Consider the following 14,101-nt stretch of genomic DNA (forward strand, 5'->3'; position numbering starts at 1 on the left):
CGCGGCTCAAGAAAACGCGCCTCAAGGTGCGTTTTGTGAATGTCGCGTTTTTTTCACAAAACTTGCAGCATCGAAAACGCGACTACGTGAGAAAACGCGACTTTAAGTCGCGTATTTGAAGGCGCGTTTTTGGTTTCTGAACAGGCTGGAAAACGCGACTTGGTAGAAAACGCGACTTCCTGTCGCGTTTTGAAGGCGCGTTTTCTTAATTATAGGCGCAGATTTGAAAACGCGATTCTATGAAAACGCGATTCAGTGGCGCGTTTTCTTGAAAAACGCGTTTTCTGCTGCAAAATTTAGCAGAAATTCAACTTTTGAATATTTACAAATGATACCCCAATTTCCCAAAATGCATCATAGATCATTTCTATGTCAAAATAAACCATTCACGCATATGTAAAATGATCTATACATGCATTCTAAACCTCTTTAATGCATCAAAAACCACAATTACTGAATTTGAGGTATTGAGATCTTTGATCAAATTTCGCCTTTTTTGCCTCATTTGGTCACTTTTCCAAAACCTACAAATGAAAAATAACAAAATTACTCAAACTTATACTTTAAACATAAAATCACTCCAAAGTAACAGCAACTTAAAAAAAAATTGGGTTGCCTCCCAAAAGCGCCTTTCTTTAACGTCTTTGGCTAGACGGAGTCCAGAATTTGCTTAAACTAAGCAAATCGGGTCTTCCAGTTGCATCATCTCCACCCGTTCAATTGAAAATCTTTCATAATACGGCTTGAGACGATGACCATTCACCACAAATTTCTTCTCCGTTTTCAAACTTTGGATCTCTACTGCACCATAATGAAAGACATTAGTCACAACAAAAGGGCCAATCCAACGAGAACGTAATTTACCTGGAAATAGTTTCAATTTGGAGTGGTATAGTAAAACTTTTTGCCCGCAGACGAATGTCTTCCTAGAGATCTGTTGGTCATGAAAGATCCGATTCTTCTCCTTATAGATCACTGCATTCTCGTATGCTTCATTTCGAATTTCTTCCAACTCTAGTAATTGTAACTTTCTTTGAATTCCGCCTTCCTCGATATCCATGTTGCATTGTTTGACCGCCCAAAATGCTCTATGCTCAAACTCGACCGGGAGATGACATGGCTTTCCAAATACCAATCGGTAAGGGGACATGCCAATGGGTGTCTTGTATGCCGTCCTATATGCCCATAGTGCATCATCTAGTCTCACACTCCAATCCTTCCTATCGGGTCGGACCATCTTTTCTAGAATTGATTTGATCTCTCGGTTTGATGCTTCCGCCTGACCATTTGTTTGAGGATGGTAGGATGTAGAGACTTTGTGCAAGACACCATATCTCCTAAAAATTGCAGCGATCGTTTTGTTGCAGAAATGAGTACCCCGATCACTTACAATTGCTCGCGGCATCCCAAAGCGAACAAAAATATTAGACTTAACGAATTCTGCAACCACTTTGGAATCATTAGTGCGGGTAGCCTTTGCTTCTACCCACTTCGAAACATAATCTACAGCAAGCAATATATACAAAAAACCAAAGGACGAAGGAAAAGGACCCATAAAATCAATGCCCCAAACGTCAAAAATTTCAACAAAAATCATTGGGGTTTGAGTCATTTGATCCCTACGAGAGATATTACCCACTCTTTGACACTTATCACATGACTTACAAAATGAGTAGGCATCCTTGAATAGAGTTGGCCAATAGAATCCACTCTCTAGCACCTTACGAGCCGTTCTCTTTGGTCCAAAGTGACCTCCACATGCAAAAGAGTGACAATAGGCTAGAATAGATTGAAATTCAACTTCACTTACACATCTACGGATGATTTGATCAGCACCCCGCTTCCAGAGGTAAGGATCATCCCAAATGTAGAACTTTGCATCGCTCCTCAACTTGTCTCTCTTTGCCTTAGGCCATCCTGTAGGAAATTTGTCAGTGACTAGAAAATTAACAATATCTGCATACCAAGGCAAAGATGAGTTAATAGAAAATAAATGCTCCTCGGGGAATGCTTCTCTCAATGGGATGTCATCTTCGACGACTTGTACTCGACTCAAGTGATCTGCTACCAGATTCTCCGCCCCTTTCTTATCTCGGATCTCCAGGTTGAACTCCTGTAGCAATAATATCCACCGTATCAATCGCGGTTTTGCCTCTTTTTTTGTCAACAAATACCGCAAAGCTGCATGATCAGAAAAAATAATAACTTTAGCACCAAGTAAATAAGACCGAAATTTTTCTAAGGCAAAAACAACTGCTAAAAGCTCTTTTTCGGTGGTTGAATAGTTCAATTGAGCTCCGTTCAAGGCTCGAGATGCGTAGTAGATAGCATGAGCTGCCTTTCCTACTCTTTGACCCAATACCGCACCCACTGCATAGTCGCTGGCGTCACACATGATCTCGAATGGGAGGTTCCAGTCAGGGGGTTGGATAATAGGTGAGGTGATCAATAACTCCTTTAACTTATTGAATGCCCCCTTACATGCTTCATCAAATTCGAAGGATACATCTTTTTGCAAAAGTTGGAACAAGGGTGCTCCAATTTTCGAGAAATCCTTGATGAACCTTCTATAGAAACCTGCGTGACCCAAGAAAGAACGAACTTCCCGCACACTCGCGGGGTAAGGTAAAGTAGATATAACATCTATTTTTGCCTTATCAACCTCAATACCTGTAGATGATACAACATGACCCAAAACTATCCCGTGTTCAACCATAAAATGACATTTTTCCCAATTAAGCACGAGATTAGTTTCTATACACCTTACTAAGATCAATTTCAGGTTATCTAGACAGTTTTCAAAACTTTCACCATATACACTGAAATCGTCCATGAAAACCTCAATAATTTTCTCAACATATTCTGAAAAAATACTTACCATGCATCTTTGGAAGGTAGCAGGTGCATTACATAATCCAAATGGCATCCTTCGGTATGCAAATGTTCCAAATGGGCAGGTGAAAGTAGTCTTCTCTTGGTCCTCGGGTGCGATGGCAATTTGAAAATAACCTGAAAATCCATCCAAAAAACAATAGTAAGCTCGACCTGCTAATCGCTCCACCATCTGGTCAATGAAAGGGAGGGGAAAATGGTCCTTTTTCGTGACGGCATTTAGCTTTCGGTAATCGATACACTGTCGCCATCCGGTGGGCTTTCGAATTGGTACGAGCTCACCCTCTTGGTTTGATTCCACTGTCACCCCTGCCTTCTTCGGGACCACCTGTACTGGACTTACCCACGGGCTATCTGATATTGCAAATATAATTCCAACGTCCAGCAGTTTTAAAATCTCTTTCTTTACGACTTCCATCATGAGAGGATTTAATCTCCGTTGAGCTTGCCGTACGGGTTTAGCATTCTCCTCGAGTCGAATTCGGTGCATACACACCGCAGGGCTAATTCCCTTGATGTCGGCGATGGTCCATCCTATCGCCTGCTTATGTTCCCTAAGAACTCGAAGTAGTTTCTCTTCTTGCACCTTTGATAAACCCGCGGAGATGATCACTGGAAGTGTCTCCCCTTCACCTAAGTATACATACTTTAGGTGTTTCGGCAGTGGTTTTAGTTCCAAGACAGGTGCCTGCACCACAGATGGAAGTAACCTTTGGTGAGGTTCGGGTATGAAAATCGGTGCAAGATCATACCTTGTCTTCGTGGTTGGTAACGTTTGCAACGATCCAATCACGCATTTAAGCTCTTCACTCAACTCTACCCTAGAAGTTGTTTCGGACTCAAAGTGCCTGGTCAGGACGACCTCTAGTTCATCCCTGCCTTCAATTTCAAAAACCTCCTGTATAGCAGGGTCAATAACATTTATCGAGAAAACAGAGCCAATATTTGAATCGGATGGATATTTCATGGTCTCAAAGATGTTAAAGTGAACAATCTCACCATCAAATTCCATAGACAAAGTACCCTTATTAACATCAATTTTGGTTCGGGCTGTACTCAAAAAGGGTCTACCTAACAACACAGGTGACGGATCACGGGAGTGTTCATCCTCCATGTCGAGCACATAAAAATCAGCTGGAAAAACCAATTCATTAATTTTTACCAAAACATCTTCAATCAACCCGTCAGGGTATGCATTGGTCCTATCAGCTAATTGAATTATTATCCCAGTCTCTTTCAAAGGGCCTAAGTTTAAGGAGGCATAAATGGACTTTGGCATGACATTAATTGAGGCTCCCAGGTCTAACATGGCCTTCCCAATCAAAGTATTACCTATCCTACAAGGAATAGTAAACATACCTGGATCTCCGCATTTCGGTGGAAGCTTTCTTTGTAGAATTGCTGAAACATTCTCCCCAACTATAACTCGTTCATCCCCCTTCAACCGCTTGCGGTTGGCACACAGGTCCCTCAAAAATTTTGCGTACCTGGGTACTTGTTTAATCGCATCCAGTAGGGGTATGTTGATCTCCACCTTGCGAAAAATCTCCAGGACCTCTTTTTCCTTGTCTTGCTTCTTTGGTTTCTCTAACCTGCTAGGAAAGGGAGGTGGATTAGTTTTAGCTGTAGGAATTGGGTTCGAGGGTACCTTTGCATTTTTGTTGTCTGTGCCCTCCTCTTCCAATTCTTTCTCAATCCGTTCCTCGTCCTTGTCTTTAGGAATCACCGGTTCGGGTCCTTGAACTTCCTTGCCACTCCTTAAAGTCATTGCACTTACATTCTTTGGATTTGCCTCAGGTTGAGATGGCAATTTTCCTTGAACTTGGGACTCCAAACGGTTGATTGTTATAGCCATTTGATTCATTTGATTTTGCAATGATTGCACCTGTCCCAGTTGATTTCTCATGCTTTGCAGGTCTGAATCCGTCTTTTGTTGATTAGCAAGTAATTGCTTCATCATCTCTTCCATGGACGGACTTGAGTTTGAAAGTGGTGGTGGGCGATGATGGTACTGCTGTTGGTGTCCTTGCTGTCTATTTGGCACAAAGTTAGACTGCCTATTTCCTCCATAACTAAGGTTGGGGTGATCCCTCCAACCAGGATTGTAGGTACTTGAGTATGGGTCGTACGGCTTTCTTGGCGCGGGCGCGTGGCCCGCCATGTTCACCTGTTCAGCAGTTTCTTCTTGAACCATTGGACACATTTCCGTAGGATGACCCACGGCAGTGCATACCCCGCACGCTTTGACATGTGAAGCACTCCCCACAGCTAATTGTCTTACGAAAGATGTTAATTCGGAGATCTGCTGTTGGATAGAGGACGTTTCCACCTCATTCACCCTACGCGTCGGGATGTCCTCTCTTGAACCAAACTGCTGTGAGTTCTCAGCCATCCCTTCAATCAACTCCCATGCTCCTCGAGGGGTTTTGTTCACTAACGCCCCTCCACTTGCAGCATCGATTATGCTTCTGTCCCTGAAAAGCAACCCCTCATAGAAATATTGAATGAGCAGTTGCTCACTTATCTGATGCTGAGGGCATTTGGTGCACAATTTCTTAAACCTCTCCCAGTACTCATAGAGTGACTCGCCTGGGTGTTGTTTGATACCACATATCTCTTTCCTCAGGCTCGCAGCTCGAGACGCCGGAAAGTATTTGTCCAGAAATTTTTTCTTCAATTGATCCCACGTGGTGATACTACCAGGCGGTAGGTAGTAGAGCCAGTCTTTTGCAGAGTCCTTCAAAGAGAAGGGGAAAGCCCTCATCTTTATTTGCTCTTCTGTAATTCCCGGAGGCTTCATACTGTTGCAAACGACGTCGAACTCTTGCAAGTGCTTGTAGGGCTCCTCACCTGGTAGACCATGGAAAGATGGCAAGAGATGAATTAGACCAGATTTTAGTTCAAAGGGAGTGTCATCATTTAAATGTGGAAAAGTAATGCACAAGGGCTGCTGATTTAAATCAGGAGCAGCCAACTCCCTTAGTGTTCGTGCATTTGCCATAGTGACTTCCTCTTGGTCTGAATCACTTGAATTGTCACCAGACAAATTTGTCGGCTCAACCTCTGGATCAAGTTCCTGAGGTGCAATATCGTATTGCTCCTCCCTGAGCCGCCTGGTTTCTTTTCTCGTTCTACGCGCGGTCTTCTCTACTTCAGGGTCGAAAATTAATTCGCCTGTACGAGAAGAGCGAGGCATAAACTAGAAAAATACCAGAAAAAAAAATGAACTTAAAAAGAAACAAATGATTAACGCCAGTCCCCGGCAACGGCGCCAAAAATTGACAGGTGTCGAGCCTGTGCAATAATAAATACCTACTCGAGAAAAATGAATTTTCTGTGTATAGTAGTGAGTAGGGTCGAATCCACAGGGACTGGGAAAAATTCGATTCTTTTCAAGTTCGGGACACGGGGGATTTTTATCAGAAATAAACTAAAAATTAAACAATTTAACTAAAAATAATTAATTAATTAATACAAATTTAAATAGCAATCAAATAAATAATAAGTAAATTCTAGCCAAGGATACAACTACGCAGACACAGTCCATTCATCTTATCATTGATGCAAAGAAGGTTCACTTAATTTTATTAATAGGCTAGTTATAGTCGCCGAAAAACTCTAACGACCAGCTTTTCCTTAATTTATTGATAACCAAGGTACGACCGTTGATTACCTCTAACCAGGAAATACTCCTAGGTACGACCGTAGGAATTAATTTCCTAATTACATTAAAAACTAGAAAAGCCTAACCCAAATTAATAACACGCTACGAGGGTTATTTAAATCAGATTGCATGTTCTCCTAGTATGTGAAAATACTAGTTGTCACTAATATTAACCGACTAAACAATTACGGATTTAATTGATTAATTTGACAGGAGATTAATAAGTCAAATTGCACATCGGGCCCTTGATATCCAACTAACAAAATAATCCCATGGAAATTAAAATAGAAAACATGCAAATATTAACAAATTAAGGAACACGTAAAATTAATTAGATCTCACAGATATTTGGGACTGCGTCTTCGCGTTGATCCTTGACTAGATGAGAAAATTAGCCACGCCTCATAAGAAAATTCCCACGCAATTTAATTGAACTCAAAGACATTTATCTCTTACTAATAATTGAAAATAAGAATTGTATTCTCTGTAGTCTAATACAATAAAAATAGTTTCATGGAAGAGACGGAAGAAAACAAGACACGCAAGAAATCTTCACCCCAAAACTAAAACTTCTCTGCCTAGACGGAAGAGAAGAAGAAAAACTGACTCTGGCCAAATGTGCGGCTTCCCCCATAAAACACACCAATTCCAAACTTCACTCTACGCTGACCAAAGAAAACATTCCTTTCCCTACCTAATCAACTCCACCGAAAACAAAAGCAAAGGCTACTTTCCACAAAGGCACCGTGAATCAAGAAAGGAAATGGTCTTTACACAATGGTCAAGTCTTCGCGGTCCCCACCTAATTGAGATGTTGGCCAGCCAAATTGAATTGTCTTCTTCAACGAAGCCATGAAACGTTGTCAAAACCAAGATGACAAGAAAGTTCTTCAAACCGTCAAGAAAGGGTTCAAGAAAAATCACCCCAACCCCATCAAGGAACGTTGTTTTTGGTCTAAGAAACCGCGGATGCGAGTGATAATGCCAAGGAAAAAGTTCCAGTTCTCCGTTGTAGATTGGGCTCTTGTAGATTGGGATAATTTAGAGCAGACTTTTGTCCATATGGATTCCCTCTATGAAACCAATACCCATGCATGATACTGCTATATGATAGATTCCGATTCATTTTGCTATTTGCAGCTTCATTTTGCCTTCATGTAATATAACTAGCCTTTAGATAGGTAGTTGATTTAGATCTGGAATTTGAAATGGTGTGCTTGATTTTTTTTCAGATTTTTAGATTTTGCAAACTGTTTTAATATTCCATATGCAACTGGCTTCACTTTCTCTTTGAAATGATAGATGCAGCGCCAGCAGCTCATTTGGATCAGCACTGCTGGAGACATTCTATTTCTACGAAACCTTTCAGATCACCGCACCCCCCTCCCCAAAAAAAACATCCATCTTCTCTGTCATGGCAACCACTGCTCATAATAATCTCAATGCCAAACTCACAAGGCCAATACCCAAATAATCCATTTCCATAGTTTATAACCGATTTCTTTCTTACCACTATTTATTTGAAATTTTTTGTTTTTGGAATATGTGGAAATAAGTATATTCTATAAAATTTTCTACATGCCAACTACATAGTTTGTAATATTATTTACTATACTGTAAATGTTCCTAGCATTGTACACTTAATTTCCAATGAAAGTTATCAAAAATAAGATAAATGGTTTAGATTGATTAAAAAAATCTAAAACTAAAATCATTGAAATATCCTCTTATTTTGTTAAATATAAACATAAATCACAAATTTTAGAACTCCAATTAACATTCTAGAAAAATTAGTACTAGTAATTTTGGCAAATTCCTCCAACATTTCTTCTGGTGACCCTCAGCAAATCTATGGCAAATTTTTTGTGAAAAATTTTCCCCAAGTAACTATTGTTCTACTATAGCAATACCTGTGAAACCATATTTCTTCTCCTCCTTGTAAATACATTTGTGCAATTGATGATTTTTTTCATCTTTTAGCCCATGTATCTGAAGATATTTGTTAGTTTTTCCGACCCATTCCTCAGAACTAGTGCTGTTAATCGAGCCAAGTCAAGCCGAGTATTTGGCTGTCGAGTTTGCTCTACTAGGCAGACGAGTTTTGAAATGTGTTCGAACTCGATTCGCCAAATGGAACATATGGTTCGAGCTCGACTCGTTTATCACAAACGAGCCGAGCTTACACGAGTTCAAGGTCAAGCTCGTGCAAATTGACCCCAATAAAAGTCTATAATTTTCAATTTTTATACTTTTGAATTGTAAAATGACATATATACCCTTCCTTATCGAACCTAATCGAGCTACTCGAATAACAAACGAGTCGAACTTACTCGACTTGTTAATTAAACGAGCATATCTCGAGCTCCAGCTTGACTCATTTACCACAATTAATGAGCCGAGCGCGAGCCTTATCGAGTCAAGCTCAATCGAGTTTTCGAGCTGTTCGTTCCATTTAACAGCTCTACACAGGACCATCACCTTCAATCAAAGAGCAATTATCTTTTGGAATTTGATTAGTTATTTTCTTTTCATATTTACCCTCTTGTTCTTTTCAATTGTCTCCTTCATTCTTCATGAGTATGAGCTATGAATTCTCCATTCTAGCAAAACTCTACACCTTCATTTTTTGTCAAGCGAGTTGTGTCACTACCACATTGAGCCATTCTAACCTTGATATTTTGACATTTAAGATCCTGATTCTTCATAGATTTCTCCACACATTCATGCCTATTCTTTGACACTCTTAGAGTTCGCTCAAGCCCTTTAGTTCATTTAGTTAATTGTAATACCCCAAAAATTATCACAGACAAATAATAATTGTAGACGGTAGGATATAATTTTTGTACTTCATCAAATAGAGTTTCTAGAAATATTAGATAAAAATATCATAATTATTATTAAATAGTTACAAAGGAAGTTAGACAAAATATTGACAATTAACGAATGAAAGAACTAACTATTAGAACTTAGAAGCACATTTAATATGTTTTATCTACTACATCATAAAATTGGACACTTATTATATTCTGTGTAATCGATAACTTGAAGTTAAAACTTTGAGCATGTTTAGATTATTAATAACTAGAATTTTGCCCATGCCTTAGCACGGTCTATTTTTATTTATTATGAATTTATACAAATAAGAAAATTTAAATACAAAAATTAACAACAATCCTACACATTCATTCATATTAACTTTAAAAAATTAATGTATTCTAAATGTTCAATTATTTACTAATTTTTAAAAATTTGTTTACATACTTTTACTATAATATGATAGTATATATCAAATAATGTATCCCATATCCAAAACTTGATAGATATTCTTTTTTTTATAAATATTATTTTAGATAATTTAAATTTTTATAATGACCATAAACCTAGAACTATATATTCACATTTAATTAAATAGAAAAGATCTAGCAATCCACTTTTTTCCATTAATAAATATTTAGTTTCCGACAATATTGGTAATTTTATCTTTGTAACAGTTAATTCTCTTTTTTTGCATTAAGTTAATTCAAAATTAAGGGAAGAGATGATGAACAATTTGAATACTAATCAATGATATGGTGATGAAAGGAAGTAATTTATGAAATATGTAAGATTTTGATAATTGTAATTTTAAAAAGGTTTTACTATAGTTCCATGTAATAATTTGATAGAAGTTAGATATCATTAAGATAAGATTAGTTTTTTTTAAAGTTATTTTAGAAATTATTAAGATAAGATTAGTTATTTTTTAAATTTATTTTAAAATTAGGGATAATTTTTAAATATATAATATAATATTCAATATGGATGAAACCCAAATAATCCATAATCCGTTAATTCTCTTCAATTAGACATGCCATATAGGAGTGAGAAACATAATGGCTTCTAATTCTAGATGATTTAACTAATGAGTCACTATCAAAATTAAGTGATAAATTATACTCCCCTCACTTCTACCTTTGTGCCACTCCTGGCTCCCTCCTGCCACTCCAACTCTTCTACCACCTCCTTCCCTCTCTTTCCTGCTCTTGTCCCTTCCCACCCTATTGCCACCCCTTCTCATTTTCCTTTGCCCTCAACAACCTCCTGTTTCTCTTTAGCTAACAACCCCATCACCCCTCCTTTCACCTTCAACCTAATTTTCCCTCCCTTTTTGATGACTAGATTTAGTCAAAATGAACATAAGTTATGGCTATTAATTAATAAATTAAAGAAATATGTTGATCTATACGTATTTCATGCCTTTTTTTTTAATTAACCTAATCCCTATGTCATCTTCAAAGCTTAATTCAATTGGCATAAATATTAATCATATAACCAAAAAATTCCTGTTCTAGTAATGTGGAGTTTAGAAGTAAAAACTATGATAGAAAAAGTGAGGAGCAAAATAGTAAATTTGTTAATGCATCAAATTGAATATTATTTGCTTCAGAAAAGATAAGAATTTAGATGTATTTGATAAGTTTTTCTTTTCCTTTTATGAAATAAATATAGTGTATGAAAACTTAATCCAGTAATTTTTCTTGGTTAAAAGTTTATATTAGGTAATATGATCACATTTAAGTAGGATTACCATATGATGGGTAGGATTATTCTTTTTCTATTTTAAATTTGAAAACTTTCCAATTTGAAGTGATTTATTTATGTTGTTATCCATTCAAAGTGTTTAAAAGCACTTATTATGAATAAAATAATTCAAAATTCTAGAAAGAGCGTTGATGAGAGTTCTAGTCCAAAAATCCCTCCCGCAATGCACCAATATGTATAGATTATATGTGGAGCAATTTTGACGGCAACATATTATAACACTCAAAGATTGAAGGCGCGGGTAAACGAGCAAGGAAACACTAGCAGCTTCAATGAATTAACAGTTGGAACTTCCCCACTTTGGATGTGCTCAATAGTTGATTGCTCATGGTTAGCAAAACCTTTGTAATCTTGAGATTACAAAAACCTCATCCCAATGGTGTTGCCTTATAAGACGGTGGAATACGGCCTCAAATATCCTCGAATTTCCTTGTCGATCTTTTTCATATTCATCCTTTTCATAAATTATCCTTTTGAACCCAATTTCATTGTTTGGTTTCCGTTTGTGATTCCATAGTATGGATTTAACCAATTTGCATCTCGCAATCCTTCCAACTTAACATTTTTGCAAATGTTGCTGGTCAATGAAAAACTTGGCTCTGTAAAAACTAAAAAGGTGTCTGATTGAATCAGTTCATTCCGCTTCTCATTAGTTTTTGAAAGGGGAAGGATCGATGCCAAAATCAGTTCATCACATAGTTGAATGTTTCTTGATGCATGGGAGAATTTAATACTTGGCCATGCCATTACACCAAATCGAATCTCTTTACTGATCTGATTCGTTTGTTCTCACTTCTTTTCTAACTTCAGTTTAATTTGATCTTTCATCTTTTTCACTAACTTTCATAGAAATCTTTCTCGATGTTCTACAATGTCTCTTTTATTTTTTTGTTTTTCAATTCCATGAAGTATATCCTGTAAGCCTCCCGCTGTAGTCGCCAAATTTATTTGTGCTAAAATTGCCTAAAAGAATTACAATCATAAGGTAGACAAGAAAATAAATATAGTGATCAAAAGTTCTTGAAGATGTGCCCAAGCCTTACCTAAGAGGACTGAAATTGCTTTTCGACCAACGACTACACTAAGTGAAAATGAAAGGAAGAAGACAAGAAAATGAATTAATGTGATAAAGAAACTTGAAAGGAAATAATTTTGAATGGCAATCAAATGTACAAAATGTAACTGACTTGTCGAACCATTTTGGTAAGCATTCGCTTGAAACTTCCACTAATTAAAATAAGAACCTCTACAGGTAGCCAAAAAAAAAAAGATCCTATACATCTAGAATTGATTCGAATGATCAATTAGAAATAGCAAGACTAACAAAAAAACCAAAACTCGACATAAGGCACTTTATTGATGAAAGTTAACTATTAATTAAATGTTGCAAAAATGTGAAATTGTTATCTTGCTTCTTTGATTGATGGCCATGCTTTCCCATCTTCTTTGATTCTTGAGCAATATTGGCTTTCTCAGATCCAAGTTTGGTTCATCAGTTTTGCCTATTTGACCTTTATTGCCCCAACTTCCATGCAAATTTGATCTTTATCTGTCAAAAAAGTTTTGCCTATTTGGTCTTTATCTTGGAGAAAAGTTTTGTTGGAATAAAAATCAAGGGAAAATTTGACCCTTGATTGTTCCATTTCCTGTGAATATTAGAGTTTAAAGCCGTAGACAAGTCAAGCATTAAGGCAGCAACGGGGACCAGCTGGTGTAAGGAATCTGGATATTGACCTCGATTTGTTTTCGGTTTTTGGTGGTGGCAAACGTAACTCTTAAGCTAAATCCAAATTTCGTAGCGATTCATTTTTATGTTCAATCCACCCAGAATTTAGTCGGGAATTATTGGTAAGAAAATAGGTAAATACAATGAAGGGATGGCGAAGAGTTGAGCAGTAATTCTGATTTTGCGATCACGTAAAAATTAGCAGTGCTAAAGGGACTCTTTGTAATATTGCAAAATCCCGTGACAATGGGTGACCGTGAATTTGAAGAACATACCACCTTTTTTAGAACCCAAAAAAAGAAAAAGAAGAAGAAAAAGACAATGGAATTGCTTGTTCTTTTGTTTTCTTTTTTGGGTATAACATTCACAAGAAGCCGGTTCTCAAGCAGTCTTCCCTGCCTGGGAACCGCACACAAATAGAGCTAGCTTTAAGTTTCTTTAGAGGAAGTCGATTTGTAATCCATATTTTGAGCTTTATTTCCAGAAACCGTTAAATACCACTTATGAAAAGTTACAGTAGAGAGTTGTAGAACAAACCGAAAGGGCGATAAAATAGCAGCACATCTGCACATGGACAGTAGAGAGTTTATTTTGATCGATACTTGATGGTGATCATCGGTCAATGAACATTCCTGCTGCACCTATTTTTCAAGTCGCAAGGCCGGTTTCGACTATCCAATTTCACAATGCAATTCCCGTACCTTGTTCTACGGCAAATTGGCTTTGGCTGATTTGTGCGGTAAACAATAGGTCTGCCGCCTGGGGGAACAGCAAGAACATTGCCAAACTGAGAATCCACGAGGAATTCTTGGTCGTAGGCTACAGTACTGCCGATCGTGGAATTGTCCCAGTCCCAGCTAACGCTGGCATTGACACTTTGAATACTAGTTGCGCTGAGGAGAACTGTCGTGGTAAGCAGCAGCCATGCCACCACTGGGAAGATGCACAGGCTCTTTGATGCTGATTTCTCCATCTCTCCCTGCTATCTCTTGCTCTCTTGGAGACCTGAATATCCTTCTCTGTTTGTACTAATAGACCTCGAACCCACTTTACATGATAATCGTATTAATGAACGTATGGCTGTAGTTGGGACTGAGTTAATTAATTTAATTAAAGCTCCTCCATGTTAGGTGGCCGTCAGCTTTGTTATCTTCCTAGTTTCTCAAGATTCTTTACCTTTTTTTTCGTTTCTTTCTTTTAAAAACAAAAAACAAAAAAGTGTTACATGAAACAATTAT

General features: G+C 37.7%; 1 protein-coding gene and 1 non-coding gene across 2 annotated transcripts; one reads left to right on the top strand and one right to left on the bottom strand.

The window, feature by feature from the left end:
• Positions 1-670: 670 nt before the first annotated feature.
• Positions 671-13,836, bottom strand: LOC140015257 (uncharacterized). The gene is made up of 4 exons (XM_072067184.1): positions 13,492-13,836; positions 3,974-6,091; positions 3,154-3,790; positions 671-2,679 (listed from the first exon to the last, which is right to left on the bottom strand). The coding sequence occupies exons 1-4, from the start codon at positions 13,834-13,836 to the stop codon at positions 671-673; spliced, it is 5,109 nt and encodes a 1,702-aa protein (XP_071923285.1).
• Positions 5,415-5,521, top strand: LOC113728362 (small nucleolar RNA R71). Its single transcript, XR_003458085.2, has one exon. It is a non-coding gene; the product is annotated as a small nucleolar RNA R71 (small nucleolar RNA).
• Positions 13,837-14,101: the final 265 nt, after the last annotated feature.

Source organism: Coffea arabica, chromosome 10e (genome assembly GCF_036785885.1).
Source record: "Coffea arabica cultivar ET-39 chromosome 10e, Coffea Arabica ET-39 HiFi, whole genome shotgun sequence".
Taxonomy (NCBI): domain Eukaryota; kingdom Viridiplantae; phylum Streptophyta; class Magnoliopsida; order Gentianales; family Rubiaceae; genus Coffea; species Coffea arabica.